Source organism: Stegodyphus dumicola, chromosome 2 (genome assembly GCF_044657685.1).
Source record: "Stegodyphus dumicola isolate Sdum_Otavi_A_Nest chromosome 2, ASM4465768v1".
In the NCBI taxonomy this organism is placed as follows: Eukaryota; Metazoa; Arthropoda; class Arachnida; order Araneae; family Eresidae; genus Stegodyphus; species Stegodyphus dumicola.
The window spans coordinates 106,345,451-106,360,967 of NC_140769.1; the positions used below are offsets into that span (position 1 = coordinate 106,345,451).

At 27.6% G+C, this 15,517-nt stretch overlaps 1 protein-coding gene across 2 annotated transcripts in view; it reads right to left on the bottom strand.

The window, feature by feature from the left end:
* Positions 1-1,349: 1,349 nt before the first annotated feature.
* The window catches only part of Gbeta5 (guanine nucleotide-binding protein subunit beta-5), a 44,943-nt gene continuing 30,775 nt past the window's right edge, over positions 1,350-15,517 (bottom strand). For both annotated transcript variants that reach the window (XM_035373967.2, XM_035373966.2), the window contains 3 exons: positions 8,117-8,213; positions 7,871-8,037; positions 1,350-6,336 (listed from right to left, as the gene is read on the bottom strand). In XM_035373967.2, coding sequence (XP_035229858.1) covers positions 6,325-6,336; positions 7,871-8,037; positions 8,117-8,213 — 276 coding nt within the window. In that variant the 3' untranslated portion in view covers positions 1,350-6,324. The remainder of the gene's footprint in view (positions 6,337-7,870; positions 8,038-8,116; positions 8,214-15,517) is intronic.

Here is a 15,517-nt window from a genome sequence, read left to right on the forward strand (position 1 = left end):
CTGTATTATGTTTGAAGAAATTAACCACTTGTGCTACGACTAAACTTCATGGTTGTGGTGCTGTGCGCTACAATATAACAAGCGGTAAAGTGTCTCATTTATGCTGCTCCGCGTCTGCAAGTGCAATCCAGAGCTGTAACTCAAATAAACAATCCCGTTGTTAGGCGACATGTGCACCACGTTATTTTCATTTTTGCAAGCAGTTTGAGACAAAAGCATCTCGACGTTTGTTGCACGTCTTTTTAGTACAAGTGGTTAAGTAATGAAGAATCTGCATAAATGTATGCATGTTTCTCGTGGTACCTAGATCCATCTAATTTTGAATGACATAATCCTACTGTGAATATGGGCATCTAGAAGCCTAAATTTGAAATCTGTTATATTAACGATTTCATATTTTGTAAATCTTTAATGAATTTTTGATTAACAAACTCAAGAATTTCAAAGTGAGCAATGGCAACATTGTACAGAACATTTTTATTTCCAGCACATGATACTGCGCATCGGAAATTATAAAGATATGCTCAATTTTAAAATTATTTTGCAATATTGCTCTTGAACTAAATTTTATGGTTTAAATGCAAAGAACATGATATTTAATATTAAAAAAACACCCCTTTGGATGTAATTTAAAATCTGAAGCCTTTCAGATTTTCTTTTCTTTTTTTTTTTAAAGGTGATGATTTTCAGTATAGTGAGTGAGTGAGTGAGCGCCACCAAGAAAGACCACTGACCTGGCCTTAGCCTCACAGTGTGATATCTTCCTGGCAGAAACCATCTACTCTCTGTTCCACAGGAACGCAGCCGAATAGATGGCTAAGAGCCTCATAAAGTCTACATGTAAGCTTCGATGTTGTTGTACGGGGAAAGAGTATCCTGTTAGGAACTATACTTAAAATTAAGCAAAGAAGCAATCAAAAAGACTGTTAAGAATCGCTGTTAGAATAGACAGAAACTTGTGTTAGATAAAGTAAAGATAGGAGGACTCTGCCTGAAAAATTAACTGCCATGGATTTTCTGGATTTGCTAAATGTCTACATGCAGGTGCTAATCCTGACAAAACTGTCATATATTTATGGGGCTTTTGTAAAATCGTTGGTCCTGCATGGAGAAAAGATGTAACCTATTAAATTATTGCACATAGTAAACTGAAAAAAAAAAAAAAAAAAAAAGAGAGAGAGAGATTAAAAAATGATTAAAAAAATCCTAGCGCCCAAACATAATTTAATGCAGATTACTTTCCATGTGCCTGACTCTTTTGTAAGAACATTTAAAAGATTGTGTACCTGTTATCACTAAGATAACAAATTCCTGCATATGAAGAAAAACAATAAATGAAAAAATAAATGTAAAACAATCGCTAAGAAATATTTTATTTTGTTCAACTTTCAATAATTGTCTGTACAACTTACTGTCTAAACAGCATGGTCCACATTCATAAAACTACAGCTCAATAAGATAATATCTATAAAACACATGACTGTTTCAGAAACAGATATACAGTAATATTAATTTTTTAACTAGCTATTTACAGAAAATCTAACATTAAACCAACCTCGAGTCTGATTCTCATCACCATAAAAAGTTTTTTGCAAAAAAAAATAATTCAAATTTCTAATCAATGGTCATTTGTAATAAATTATTTAAGATATTTAACATCATATACCTCCCTTTATTATTTGATCAAATTAATGAATAAAATATATCTATAACTCCAATTCCATATTTTTTAATACAATACTTTCAATATCACATTTATTTTAAAATTTAGGTAAATGTAGACATGGTGGGATTTATATGTTGTATGAATAATTCTTTTCCCACAATGGCAAGAAAAACCCAAACCTAATGAGAATGACATCTAAAATTACAATGAAAAGTGTGTTACTGATACAACTTTAATATAAACAAATGATGAAACGTATAAATAGAATTCTTATTCATTTACACTATAACATTCAGCCGCACTTGCAAATAGAAAGCTTTTCTAGACAGATTTTATATATTTAAGAATAGCATTAAAAAAACAGATGCATAACAGCCAAGAAGGTACATCTAAAAAGAAAAATCACACTGAAACTATATTTGCCTTTAACAGCTGCAAATATTATTTTTTGTTCCCTACTCACAGTTCTCACGGATAAAATTTTCCAATAGTTTATTGAATGAACCGTGTGTGCCAAATACATGAGATCATTTTATTATAACTCTCTAATATATTTTATTATTGCAAAATTATTGTAAACATAATGCACTTACTCCTGTTTTTTCTCCATTAACAAATTTTATTAACTGAAAATCAAGAGGGTTAAATTACATTGTGCATATATTTTTAAGGAAAAGGTAAGGTAAAAACTTATGCAGTTTAAAAGTTTACTTAAATTTAGTTGTGCCAATATTACCATCAGTTATGATTTGCTATGCTATTTGATTCCTGTATTATATGTTGCTACATATCTCTTGGATTACGCATAAAAACCAGATTTCTAGGGTTTCTCAGAATAACTCTTAAATGAATCAAACAGCAGACAGTTGCAGAGGATAACTTTAGTCTTACTATAATTAGTTTATTTTTCCCTATTTGAAATCATAAAATAGATGTCTATTCCTATGGAGTATAAAGGCACATTATATTCCCATCTCAAATGACTAAACACAGAATTTAAAAGAGGTACTGTCTTTATACATCATGTCTACTTTATTTCCCCTTCTTACTTTCACGAAAGAGGAAAATAAATGACCTTAGGGTTGCAAGAATAATTACAAATGCCTGTACTAAGAACAGCAATTTGAGAAATTTTTGGGAACTGAAAAACATACATTAAAAAAACAAAAACATTTGTTTAGTGTTGTTTGTTCCAGATATTAACATACATTTAAAAAGCCAGAGAGGAAAATATGCCAGTTAATATTTAATTTATAACCAAAATGCTCTAAAACATATAAAGCTAAAACTTAGAACAATTTTTATTTAAAAACACAATTTCATGCAATACTTTAATGTAAACATATACATATTAATATGTTTTGATATGACAAAGAGTATTTTTTCCCCTTTATGTGGAACAAAAAAGTCCAGTTATTTTTCCACTACTTGTATCACTCATTATAGATTATAACATAAATATGAGAAACATGAAACAATTCAAATGTAAAAATAACAGGAAATCTTGTACTCTTGAAATAATTAACACACAAATAAATATATTCAACAACATACATTCCAGTCATTGGTTATAGCGAAATTCCATTATACGTAACATTGTATATAAAAAAATTCAAATTTGATAATAAAACTATATATAAAATAAAATATTTTTAACAAGTTGAAATATTAACTAAAAATAATTTAAATAAAATAATTATAAAATAACAACAAAATAATATATAAAATTATAAGATCTATAAATTATAAATATGTATATTAACCATAAGAAAATAAAAGATATTTTTAACATAAATTTTTTTCTTAACAATACAATCAATTTCGTGGTATCAATAATTTATTACAAAAATTGTAGATGATTTTAGAATTCTTGATAATGAATTCAGTATCAAAGAATGTCTAGTTTTTTAAACAGCACATTTTTATTCATTAATATAAAAAACAGTTGCTTTATTTTTTTTTTCTTTTTGGTAAGAATGAAATAATATAAATTAGTGAAATCCTTTTAATACATTACAAAATTTAATAATGGATTTCAAAGCTCTAACTTAAAAATTTGAGCTCTATCACTGAGTCATAATACAGAAATTCTAAAAATTCAAATGACATATTTTTGATACATATTGTCAGTGCTGTTTGTAACAAAAAAGTACAAAATGTTTTGTACTATGCATTACATCAACTGTGGGGGGGGGGAGAGAAAAGAGAGAGATTTCAAATAATTATTTAGAGAATCTAGATTATAACAATTTAATATTTTTTCAATGCAATGTTTTCCTCTTACACGAAGGTAAACCTTATACTTTTCAAACACACAGAAAATACACATCTCTAATTCTAGTAAGAAAACTACATCAGTAGTTCCAACTTCAAACTGCTTAGGCAACAGTATTTCACATTTTCATAAATTTGAAATATGCGCTTCAAACTTCCTAATTTCTGTCTCTGTTATCACAGTTTTATATACTTATAACATAATCCAGATTGTCTAATTTAATTAACTGTTAAATGCCATATTTGAATAATAATACAATTCTTCATCTGCTAAAATGAAAATTATTTAGCATACTAAACAACATCTAGTATTAAGAAAATATAAAATATCTTTCTATGGATGGGTGGAGATAAACTTTACACCCTATAATTTCTAGCACAGAACAAATAAAACAACCAAAACTAACTAATGAAATGGAGAAAAATATAATAATTTTGCCTTTTCTATTTTTTGATAATTTTCTGAATATCACAATAAAATTTATAATTTAATATTTTTCAATATTAAATTATAATTACATATAACTAATTATACACTAAAAAGGGAGTTATTAGTTGTTTATATTAATAATGACTATCATCACTTATTTAAATAAAACTGTTTTATATAAAAAATATTAAAGAACTAAAATAATGAAAGACATTAATTATAAACAAAAAGAGAGAAAAATTACTAGTTTCAATATATTTTAATACTATGAAATACATTAAATTTAGTTATACAGAAAAAAAAATAATGTTTTAAACATTTTATACAAAATATCAAAAGGTTCAGTTTAGGCAGATATATGAAACTAAAAATAAAATGAATGAATTCATATTTTTTTGCTATTTGAGAGTTTTTAGAGGAAAAAATTTTCAATGAAAAGAACATTTAAAATGAAACTGAATGTTTCAAAATATTCAGTTCTAATAGATTTTAATAGTTTGAATTATATTGAATTTAATCAAAACTGAAATAATAACAATAATTTTTACCTTGACTAACTTTAAATATTTTATAGAAAGTGCTGAAATGTTCAATTTTAACAGATATATGAAACTAAAAATGAATGAATTTATATTTTTTTAATATCTGAGGGCTTTTTAGAGGAAAAAAATAAAGTGCAATGTAGAGAATATTTCAACTGAAACTTGAATATTTCAAAATATTACTGTAATAATAATAATTATACAAGCACTACAAATAGACTTCTGATAATTATCAATTAACAATTACAAATCCTGATCTAAATAACATATAAGATTCTGCTCTTTCAATGAAAAACTTAATTTTAACTAAACACAGCACCGGTTTTTCTTTTAATCCAATAATATTTAAAACAAATTATTACTAAACATTTGAAGAATGAAGACTTTACATAAAATTAATGACTATTTCATAATATCAATATAAATAAACAATAATACTACATTAATATAACACTTTTTATGACGATAATGAAAGTAAATGCAATATAAATTGCATTTACTTTTGTTATCATCATATACACTTTATTGTATGTAGGATAAAAACATTTAAAATTAAATGTCATGAGATATGCACATTAGCACAGAATAAACTTTTTAAAATTGTAATGCATTCAGTTTGTGATCATAATAATAGGTTAATCTGATATAAACAAGACTGGTCACCTCGGAGAGAGGAAAAAAAAAAAAAAAAAAAAAATTATCTCCGGAAGAAAGTTCTATCACTTAAAAGTGATAGTAAAATTTAGTTCTAAACACAAATGAAATTAATCGATTTATTTTTATCCTCTAGTTACACTTGTTTTTATAATCACAAAATTCCATATTTTGAGAGTACACCCAATTCATCCTAAAAAAAATAAAATAAAAAAAAAAAAAAAGTAGCCACTCTTAATAAAAATCTACACTTCACCAATGATGCTTCTTGTGACAAATAAATATACGCAATTTAGCCCATAAGTCCTTTATATATTTCTTCAAACATTCAAATGATAGCTATGCAGATTTTCCAAGCATCTTCAAGTTGAGTATGTAAAAAATGCTAAATAATTTTTTTTCCACACCAAACTATTTGGTACTTGAAGGCTTATCACATAATTCAGGCAAAACAGTTTTAGTACATCCACAAAATGCCACTTACAAATTATGACTTAACATTCATATTACCATTCTTAATTTTAAAAATGACTAGAATCAGCACTTCACCTGAATTCTCACTTTGACTCAACAACCACAGACTGGTCTGCTTCTCCAGGACTAAATTCTCTCGCAGCTTTCATGAAGGTGCAACTGGCATATTTAGCTGCAACAGAAAGACAAGGAGAAAACAAAAACTGAAGTCTGTCCTTAAAATCTGCAGCTCATTTCAGGAAAAACTCATGGTTCTCATTTATGATGACAAATGCTGAATATGCTTAAGCCCACACCTAGAAAAAAGTTGAAATGCAAATTTTCAAATTTTAAAACCAGAAATTAATTCCACAGATTTTAATTCAAATACAGATACACACACACATTTGGAGCATAAACTGTTTAAATCTCACAGATGTTAAAACTCCATTAATCAGCGGTAAAAATGGCAGTAATATTTTTTAGTTCATAAACAGTTACATACCATGCATAAAATTTAATTACACAAAAAAGTATGCAGAATATCCCAATATCAATTCTTTCTTTCTTCTCTCTCTCTGTATATACAATCATTTTTAAAGTGAAATGAAAAAGTTGGAAAGAAAATTAAATTTATTGCCAAAGATAAAGGTAAACCTAATATCCTATCTCTGTGAAGTTAGTGAAATCAGTGAATTACATTTATTGAATGGGAAAAGATATTTTTTTTTAAATTAATAAAACTACTATCTTAAAAAAACTTGAAAATTTTATCGAAAATGGTACAAATGTACACACACAAAAAAAAAAAAAAAAAAAAAAAAAAAAGAAAGAAAATTAATCTCCTTTGTTTTAACTCTTCGAACAGAACTTGTCAAGGGAAAAGTGTTTTGAAGCCTTACACTCTTCGATAACATTGAGTACGCTCACATAGTAGTTTTATTGAATTTCTTTAATTGTTTTTTATTTTAAAAGTGGGATCTTTCAGTAAACATACATACATACATTCATGCAGATTCTTCATTACTTAATTTCTTTAAATATAATGCACGGCTCTAATATTTGTTGGCAACAATTTGAAAAGTGAACCAACGCAAAATGCCAAAACAAAATAAGAGACCTTCTGGGCTAAAGCCCTTTGGGCTAATGATACAGGTTTATCTTAAAAATGGTAAAAATCAAATTTATTTGTTGCATGCCTGTTAGTTACATGGCTAATACAGTGTTAAAATAAACTGGCCAATAATTATTTAATATTGAAATAATATGAAACTGCTGTATTAATTTCTCGATAATTTCTCAGTACTATACAAAAATTTTGTATCATGGATATTATGCACTCTAAAACCCAATGCAGTAAATTGCTACATTAGAAGAATGAATTTCTCAGTATATTACAAAAACTTTGTATTATGGATTCTATGCAATTTAAACTCATATTGACTAAATTGACCCAATCTGAAAAACTAGTTTCAAACGTATTATACTACATAACACCACTAACATATAAATCACTCCATTTATTGCAATAAAAAGTAGTAAAATGCAACAGAAAAAATAAATATGGATAATTGCTATTTTTAAATTCTGGTAATTTCTCATTTTAAGCACGTTTTTATTTCTTCTCCAGTTATGTTACTTTGTTATATTTTAGATGGTACCTTTTATTTATTTAAATGTTATACTTTTTATTTAAATGTTACACTTTTAAACTAAAATAAAGGGGTAATAAAAATATGTTTTTGTACAAGCACATATAATACAATATATACACAAATGAAAATGTCAGAATTCTGCAGTTATGGGGAAATATTTATATTTTATTACATAAAACAAAAATAAAATAGTCACCCTTAATGTGAAGTCCCAGCTACCAGTGGATAAAGCAGTGCCATCAGGTGAGACTTTCAAACATGTAACTCTATTTTCATGGCCATACAGAATACTAAGACGTACACATTTTAGGCTGTCCCACACATTAACCGTGTAGTCATTATAACCAGCAAATAATAAACGACCTGTAAATAATAAAATTATTTTAATCTTCTCTTAATTTCATAAAATTGTTCAAGTTTTAAAAATGGATACTTTACTTACCACTCACAGAAAAATCGACTGAATTTACACCAAATATTATACTTTGTTTTGAATAAACAGCTGCTTCTCTATCAGCTCGCAAGTCAAATAAACGGCACTAGAAATTAGAATAATATTAGAACTCTTCATAACAACGCACAGTATTTACATCCAAAGACCAATGGGAAAAATGGTAATCATAAAATATATGAAAAATATAAATAAAAATAAAACCAATATATTTTCCACAAAGAAAGGCAACAGGTACAAAGATATTTGAAAATATAATAAAGCTTATATTGTATAAGTTTTATTATACTTTCAAATTAATTAATTTAAAAGGCCAAATTTGGGTATAAATTGTAGCTAATAAAAAGCAAAAAATGTAATTTATTAAAATGATTTGAGCCTGTACTTCATGAGGGAAAAAGCCAAATTCAAACATTTCAATTGCTTACATTTATAAAATCTAATTTTTGTGTTCTACGAGTACTTCAAAAAACGCTTCTAAATTAAGACTTTCTAGATCACTCACAACATCCTCCCTACGCTCCTACACTTTATAATATGAAACAGGAAAAAAGAAAAAAAAAATTACATAAAAAAAAGACAAAATTCAAATGGCAATGAAGCCAAAATTCAAACTCTAACCGAAAAAAAACAAAATATGTGAAATACAAATCAAATAAATGTTAAAAAAAACTTAAAAACAATGTGCATCAAAAATTTTACAGTCAAAATGTGCAAAAAAGATGAAAAATAAGGAGACTTGCTGCTTTGCTGTAGTCATTTTGATAGTATGGGACAATGTAGTTTTACAGTTGGTGGTGGGAGGAATCAAGGGTTGCCCCTTGCTGGTGAAATAGGCTTGTATTTGAAAGAAACAAATTGCACCAATTGCGGTAAATGGCCAAAAAACAGGCTTTACAATGGTTCTTTTAAAAAAAGAGAATTTTAGAGCATTATCTTATTTGAAAAAAAAAAAAAAAAAAAAAAGATAACATCTGACAGCAGTAAGAAACAGGAGAAAAGGGAAAAGAGGTTGAAAAGAAAAAAATCTTCACACTTTTTAGCTGCAAAATGATTAATTACATTTCTACATAAGTTACTCATCGGCTTCTAACATCCTCACAGTTACAGCATCAAGTATTAGTTTTAAAGGTGGTAATTAATACAAGTTTTTCTAAACTGAGAGTAAATAAATTGGAATTTCAAATTTCATTTTCCTAAATTCCAATTTATTTTTTATTCCAATTTTATCCTACAGCTAAGATAAAATTTAAATTAATTAATCAAACTATTTTAACAAAAACAATCTCGATTAATTTAAAAGTGACAAAAAAAGAAATGCTTTGTAAGGTAAAAAGAAAAATAACTATGGCAAAAGAAGCTGAGGAAGTAATTAAAATAACAATGAATTAACTTTAATAAGTTATTTATGATTTTACATAATAAGTTATTTATGATTTTATATTAGGCTGGCTCTTCAGGGCCTGTAGTATCTTATCAAACCATAATTGAATAATGGTTTGATAAAAGGTTAAAACTCCCTGAAGAATCAGCCTAATATCATAAAATAATCCATAATTAAATTTATTAATTAGTTATTTTAATTACTAGTAAAGCTTTGTTTTATGATAGTTATTTTTCATTTTGCTTCATAAGAATTTTTTCACTTACTTTTTACATATTGTATTTCCAAAAAATTAATCTAGATTGTATTAATTAAAACAATTTGATATATACATATATATGCACATATATATGTGTTTTATATATATATATATATATCTGATAATCTATATACAATGGTGCTTCACATAATAAACATCCCATGTCAAAAATACATTAGTTGAAAAATAAATTGCACACTGAATCTAGTTTAACAAAGTCCTGTATGTAATGAACACATAAATTATTTGAAAAATAATAGATAAATTCAATTCTGAATTATGACCTGCACATCATTTCAAAAGAACTCCAAATTAAATTAAATTTATTTATAACACATGAATCAGATTATTCAACCAAAGAATAATATGATGTACAGTAAATTAAACAATTAAAATGTGCACAGTTACTCTGCATTAAAAGTAAAGGTACACTGCTAAAAAAAAAAAAAATGGGACAGTTCGATATCTCCCATTCTACTGGGCCAATCGACAAAATTCAAATTGCGTTCTTCATGTCTCGAAAGCGCGACTTAGGATATATATTACATTTATATATAGCACTATTCTAACATAGGTATTTTGACACAAAATCGGACTTTTTCGGAAATAACATACCAATTTTTTTACATATTTCGATTCTATAACTCAAATTACGCCTAAATATGAAATTTTGTAAAATTTGGAGCGAAATTTACGGAGAAATTCACAAATTTGTGTTGGCACTTTTTTTTCAGTTTGCGCCAAGAATAGTTCACTTGGTGAACTTCTTAATATATGGCAACCTAGTTTCCTTTCCCATAAGAGGAAAAAAAGTCACCATCGTTCCTTTTTTCCAAATAATATTCTTTATATTATATTTTTAATTATAACCGTTATTATTTTAAGTAATTTTTTCTTTTTCGAATTTCTTTTTAATTGTTTAAGTTGCATGGTTTTTTTCTTCGAATAACTGTTTTAAAATTTTCTATTTACCTATTAGAACTGCGTAAATAAAGGTGCAGCATTTATTTATTTTTTTTTTCAGATAGTTTTCTTTATATATATATTTTGTCATAGTTATTATTTTAGATAAATTTTAAAGTTTTATACTTTTATTTTAATTGCTTGTGTAGCATTGTCTCTTCAGATAATTGTTTTAAAATTTTCTATTTATTCCTTCGAACTGAGCATTTTAAATGTATTTATTAATATAAATTTTCAGAATTTGATTTTATTTATTTGAATTGCGTTTCTTTCGGAAGAATACTTTGCAACCCAGACTACGATGCATTTGAAAACTGCATATATGAAAAGAGAAAATACAGTAAAGCACAGTTAACACGCCTTTCAATGTTCCGTTCAGAAAAGATATATATAAATAAGAGATATGTATAACAGACATTTTAACTTAGGATGACTTGCATAGACTGTTTTAAACAGTTTTATCATTGTTCCCATTGCTTTACACAATTTTATCCTACATTTGGTTTCTTAAAATGTTATTCATATTTTAGTCAAATATTTTATTTTTGAAATTGCACGAATCAAATATAATAAGATTAAAAGGTTTTAAATTTAAAAAAAATACTAATACTAAATTTTACGCAAAAATGTATTTTTTCTTCCTTTTTTCTTCAGGCATTCTGCAAGTATATTAAAAAGGATCCAACTTTTAGAAAAATCTTGATATTTATGACAGTCATTTTAAATAAAGTTATCGCCTTCCATTTCATAAATGCCCACACATGGCCAAGTGGTAAAGTCGCTGAACACTGGTAGTTCACTCCGGGGTTCGAATCCCGGTAAACGGGCTGGTTGCATGGCCGTTTTCGTGGATTTTCTCATGTGTACCGTGTATGACAGCTGGTTTCCTTTAGAAAGTTCTTCACGAAGTATTTATCAGTCTTTAGAGGCTAAATATTTTGAAAGTATGAGATGAAAGGAAAGACTGGTTTCATCAAGAGGTTTTGGTTTATTTAATTATGACAAAGCACACTAGGGCTATCTGCCTAAGGAGAGGGATGCTTTCGTGGAGGACTTTCTAAGGAAAACTGGCTCGCATACACGTTACACATGGGGAAAACCACGAAAACGCCCATGCCGCCAGCCCATTCGCGGGATTCGAACCTCGGACTGAACTACCAGTGTTCAGTGACTTTACCGGTCGGCCGCTGTTTCATCAGGAGGGGAAAAAAACGCCTTTAGGTGACATCCACAAACAATACTGCATAAACTCCTGAATCTTCAAATAATTCGACTGAGGAAATCATGGTATTCTCCATATATGATACGATATGATGTTCTATAACATAATTTAAATTTATACAACCATATAGTCTAAAACCAGTCGCTCTTTACTTTAATCTGCAATGATATCGTTTTTGTCTTTTCTGTTAACACAACTCAATTGATGGTATTTGCTGGTGTACACGTCCAAGTGTTTTCTCTTTGAACGCCTAAATTCTTTGAAGTATCCTGAAAGTATATTCAAAAGCGTCCAACTTTTTGAAACATCTTGGTATGTCTGACAGCCAAATTTCCCTGCAAATGTTTACTTACTTTTCTCCCTAATTTTCTTCTTTCCTTCTACAGTTATTTTCAGGGCTCACACAAGAAAATTAAGACTTTTCGATTGCTCGACTTCAATAAATTTTGCAGTCTTGTCAATTTTTAAAATATCAATTACATGAATTGCATTTCAGCTGAAGACAGCTTTTCATTTTCTAGTCATTTTAACTATAAATAAAGTTTAAAGCAAAGTCCAAAGGATAAATATTTTAATTAAAAAGATTTTTGCTAAATGACAAAGAAATAAAACAGTCTAGCAGGGTTTATTCTGTACCACCGAGTGACCCAATTCTTATATCGGCTGAAACAATCTAAATCATATTAAAGATCATGTTTTTTTATACAATCTATAACGCAAGAGAAAAATTAGCTTCTTAAAACATTCTTTCTAAGAGTATTAATATAAAAGATTATATTTATATATATATTTTTAAAGCTGGGATTTGAACCAAACTGTCAAACTTTTAAAGTTTAATTTACATGGAGATTATAATTAAAGTTTCAATTTGAAATGGTCATAAAAGGAAAACTACCGGACCAAATATTATCAAACTTGGGAATCGTGTAAAGGGGGTTACGGGAATTTATTTTCCGCGGGAAAAAAAAAAAAAAAAAAAGAGTTAAAAAACTCACCACCAGGGGAGAAATGACGCTGTATACAATATTGTTAAATGAAATAAGACACGAAAACATCTGTTTAAAATGTGTTTAATATTTTCCTAAATGTGTTACAAAGCATGTTGAATGTACAGAGTTCGTATACATTTCCTACATGAAAATTAAGGACTTTTAAGGACCTAAAAAAAAAAAAAAAAAAAAAAAAAATTAAGGACCTATCAGGGAAAAAAAAAAAAATGAATAGAATAAAGCAATTATCCATTTAAGAAACTAACAGAAGTGTGTATTATGCACTATTATTAAATTCAATTTAATACTTAACATAAAACAATTTTGAAAATTAAACTAACTCCCTACAAGTTATGAAGTAGATAACATTAAATTAAGAACATAATTTCTTGAAAAACTTGTATAAGTGTATTTCACACTAATAACAGCCACAGATATTTTAGAGATTTACGTGATTATTATTTAACTTATTTTATATATATTTAAACACAGTCAACTACTATTATAATTGCAATGTAAGAATATTTTGCAGATTAAAATAACAGATTTGTAAACATACAATTTATTTCTTTAGTTTTTTGAAAGATACTAGAATAATAAACTATGCAATAAAAGATACAAAACATTTATGCTTTTTTAAAATCTGAAATTTTTTCAGATATTTTAACATCTAATTTATTTATGTCTATTTCCTTTTCTTTAGCTATTCTTCTAAGTTCATTTGTTTAAAATCAATGTTCCTGCTGGTCTCGGCTTCATCTGCTAAAAGCATCTATCGAAGCTGCTGCTGATCTTATTTCTTTATTAATTTCGATATTAAGAATACCTCCAGAAAATTTTATGTAATCAAATACTGTTCGTTGAGAAATGTGTGATGAGTCACTTAAATTTTCAATTTCAACTACTTTATATACAGAGAAGCCCCTTTCCACAAAGGCCTGTCCATGTGACAAGATAAGAATCAGTTTCACTATTTTCCATACTTTAGAATAGTGAAAATCATGAAAATAAGGAGTGAGAAATGTGTCAAGAGAAAGATTTTGAGAATCAAAAGTAGAAAATTCATGTAAATTTGTCTTAACTACTTTGTCTAGAATCTCTCCAAACTGCAGCAGAATTTCATCACAATTATCTTGTAAAACAAGTTTATTCCGCGTTAATACGGTTAGAACTATTTTCATTTTGTTCTGAGTTTTTCCTGGACTTTTAGCCATCAACTGTGAGTCTATACAAGATGCATTTCGAATAAGAGAATAATTTATTGGACATTTAGCCATTAAGTGTTGTACCATTGTTCAGACACATTGTTGACCTTGTTTCAATGCAAAACTTGCAGCTTGTGAAATGTCCTTCTTGCGGCATTTATCATTCATTAACTGCTCAGCAATGAATCCCAAATAAACTTTACTTTTATCATTATAACAATTTGGATCATTAAAATTAAATTTATAAAGATTTTCGGTACTATTCGGTTTCGAGGGCCGTAAAAAAATTGCAGCGAAAATGTACGCGCAAATGCGCCCATTTAACAGCGCGCCAAATCTAGCGCACGCGCTGATTTCAGATTGCGCAAGTTTATATAGTTCTATATTTCTTAAGATGCCATTGAAATGCTAGTTTAATTTTTAAATTATTTTTTGATTTTAAAGTGCTAAAAACAATCATTTACAAGTTATAAGACATCTTCAGCAAAAAAGGGAATAAGTGGTTTATTGCTTTGATAATATTCAAGGAAAGGCAATAATATTTTCGACAGAGAGAGAAAAAAATTTAATTTTATAAGAAATGTTTTATCCTTAGTTGCCTCAAATATTTGAGAAGGATTTCAATGAATTTTTTTAAAACTGCCCCATTTCAACTTTTTTAACGTATAGTAGCAAGTCATCCCATATTTCAATGGCTCTTTCAACTGCTGGGACATTTTGCAACCATCGGTAACAGCAGAACTTCACAGCAGAAAATTTTAATTAAAACATTATTTCTTTATCTATCAGATGATGGAGCAAAGATAAAAATTCTGCAATAATTGGTTTTATTGTTAAACAAAAATGTATGGATTTTTCTTACATACTATATATTAACACTTAAAAAATGTACTATATCGATAAAAAATTGCGACATCGTGAAATATTCTAGGCAAGCATTCCCGCAGAGATTCCGTTACATCGCTAAAATTGCCATAAGAATGCTATATTGGCAATACCATGAACTCGTTTTCTCCGTGTAGCAGCCATTCCACTTATCGGTCATTTTCTTTTAATTTATTAATCTTCCGTTTTTTTCATTTTTTCCTTATCATTTCAACACTGACTTTTTATTCAGGATTTAGCTTTTATTTTAATTTCTAGTTATGAATAGGTGAAATTAGCTTAATAACAAAAGATAATTTCAATCATTATCACAATGAAATTTTATTATATCGACCAACTATTTGGATAACTGATGCGATATTAAAATTCAGTAACATTCTTCTGAAAGCAGTATTCCTTTTATAAAAATACTTAATTCTAGTATATGGTGCAGCCTTGGTGTAATTTTGAAAATTATCGCCAATACCAAAATGACCCGTTTAACT